The 1,349-nt window shown below is 31.5% G+C and overlaps 1 protein-coding gene across 1 annotated transcript; it reads right to left on the reverse strand.

Moving 5' to 3' along the window:
- Window positions 1-126: 126 nt before the first annotated feature.
- LOC136975258 (uncharacterized protein F54H12.2-like) lies at window positions 127-1,011 on the reverse strand (the record flags this gene model as incomplete). Its single annotated transcript, XM_067270292.1, has 1 exon — window positions 127-1,011. A coding segment is annotated over exon 1 (885 nt), but the record flags the coding sequence as incomplete, so codon positions are not given.
- Window positions 1,012-1,349: the final 338 nt, after the last annotated feature.

Below are 1,349 nucleotides of genomic sequence, written 5' to 3' on the forward strand. Positions count from 1 at the left end.
ATTTCTTGCGTATATGCTATTTGTATAATCGGGCGTGTACGGTTTTGATGGGATCATTTGGTTGTCTTTTAATAGACATATATAATTTAAATTGTAATTTTTAAAATTGAAAGGATTATATTTTACATTTCCATTAAATGCGGTATTAGAAACTAAACCGATAGTCATTCTATAAGGTAATTGCCCAATTACTGCATTTGAGATATTAGTAGACTGTATTCCGCTACTTAAAGTAAAAACTTTTATATCTGCTCTTCGAAATGGCATTTTTATGACACCCGTTTGCAATGCTTTTTCTATGCCTATTTGAACAGATGAACTAACATCTACTTTATTAATTTTTAAAGATGCATTTTTAATAATAATTTTATAGTTATCATTAGATGCCATTAAAGCAAAATTATCCTTAGATCTTTCCAATTTAATTCTTAAATCTACGTTATTAATTAACAATTTAGGTTGATGCGACAAATCAATATGTAATCGTCCTACTAAATCTATTAGTTTACTTTGTTTAGCAACATTAAATCTTTTAGTCAATCCCTCATTATTTTCTTCTATCGAATCCATATATTGTGCAGTATCTTTATAAAATAATGCACTTGTTAAAAATGTTTTTTGAGCATCCTTTGAATAAAATAATAAGGCATCTAAAATCGCCCGATATGGATAATTAACATTTGAAATAATTTGCTTGTCGTTTAGAAAAACAGTACATTGTGAAAACAAACTATTTAAAAAATAATTAACAGGTACAACTTTTTCATCAGCTCCCACATCTGTTCCATCCTTTTTGGCAATTTTTACTTGAACATGCAGATAAATTGAATGTAAGTCGATATAATTTTCACCAGAACCGGATACATAAAATTCAATAGGTGCACGACTGTCAGAAATTGTCGCAATTGGGTGAACTATAACTTCCGATGTACTGTCGATAGCGAGTTGAGTCGAAACGGTACTAAATAAATCCAACTCACTTTTAGTGCAGGGGCACGAATGGGGGTCCATTTTCTCATTCGGTAAATATATCTTGTACTTTCCGTCTTTTATTCTGTGACTGAACTAATCTTCTCAATCGTTTTCTTTTTATACCCGATCCGCTTTGTACTTTTTTAACTATATCATCTTTGATTTCGCTGCCGATATCTTTTAAATGCGCTTTTGTTGACTCTTTAAATGATTTTCCCGCAATTACGTCTGATCCAACACCCGTGGCAAGATTTAATACTTTTCGTCCAAGATATTTTCCAACTTTCCTAAGGATAGGTATAGATTGACGAAATAAATCTCCAAAAAATCCATAACCACGCTGTATTTGGGGCCCTGAAAAATAACCTCTTCCTCCC

The sequence above is a fragment of the Centruroides vittatus genome, unplaced genomic scaffold (assembly GCF_030686945.1).
Source record: "Centruroides vittatus isolate TY-2023 unplaced genomic scaffold, ASM3068694v2 contig_367, whole genome shotgun sequence".
Taxonomy (NCBI): domain Eukaryota; kingdom Metazoa; phylum Arthropoda; class Arachnida; order Scorpiones; family Buthidae; genus Centruroides; species Centruroides vittatus.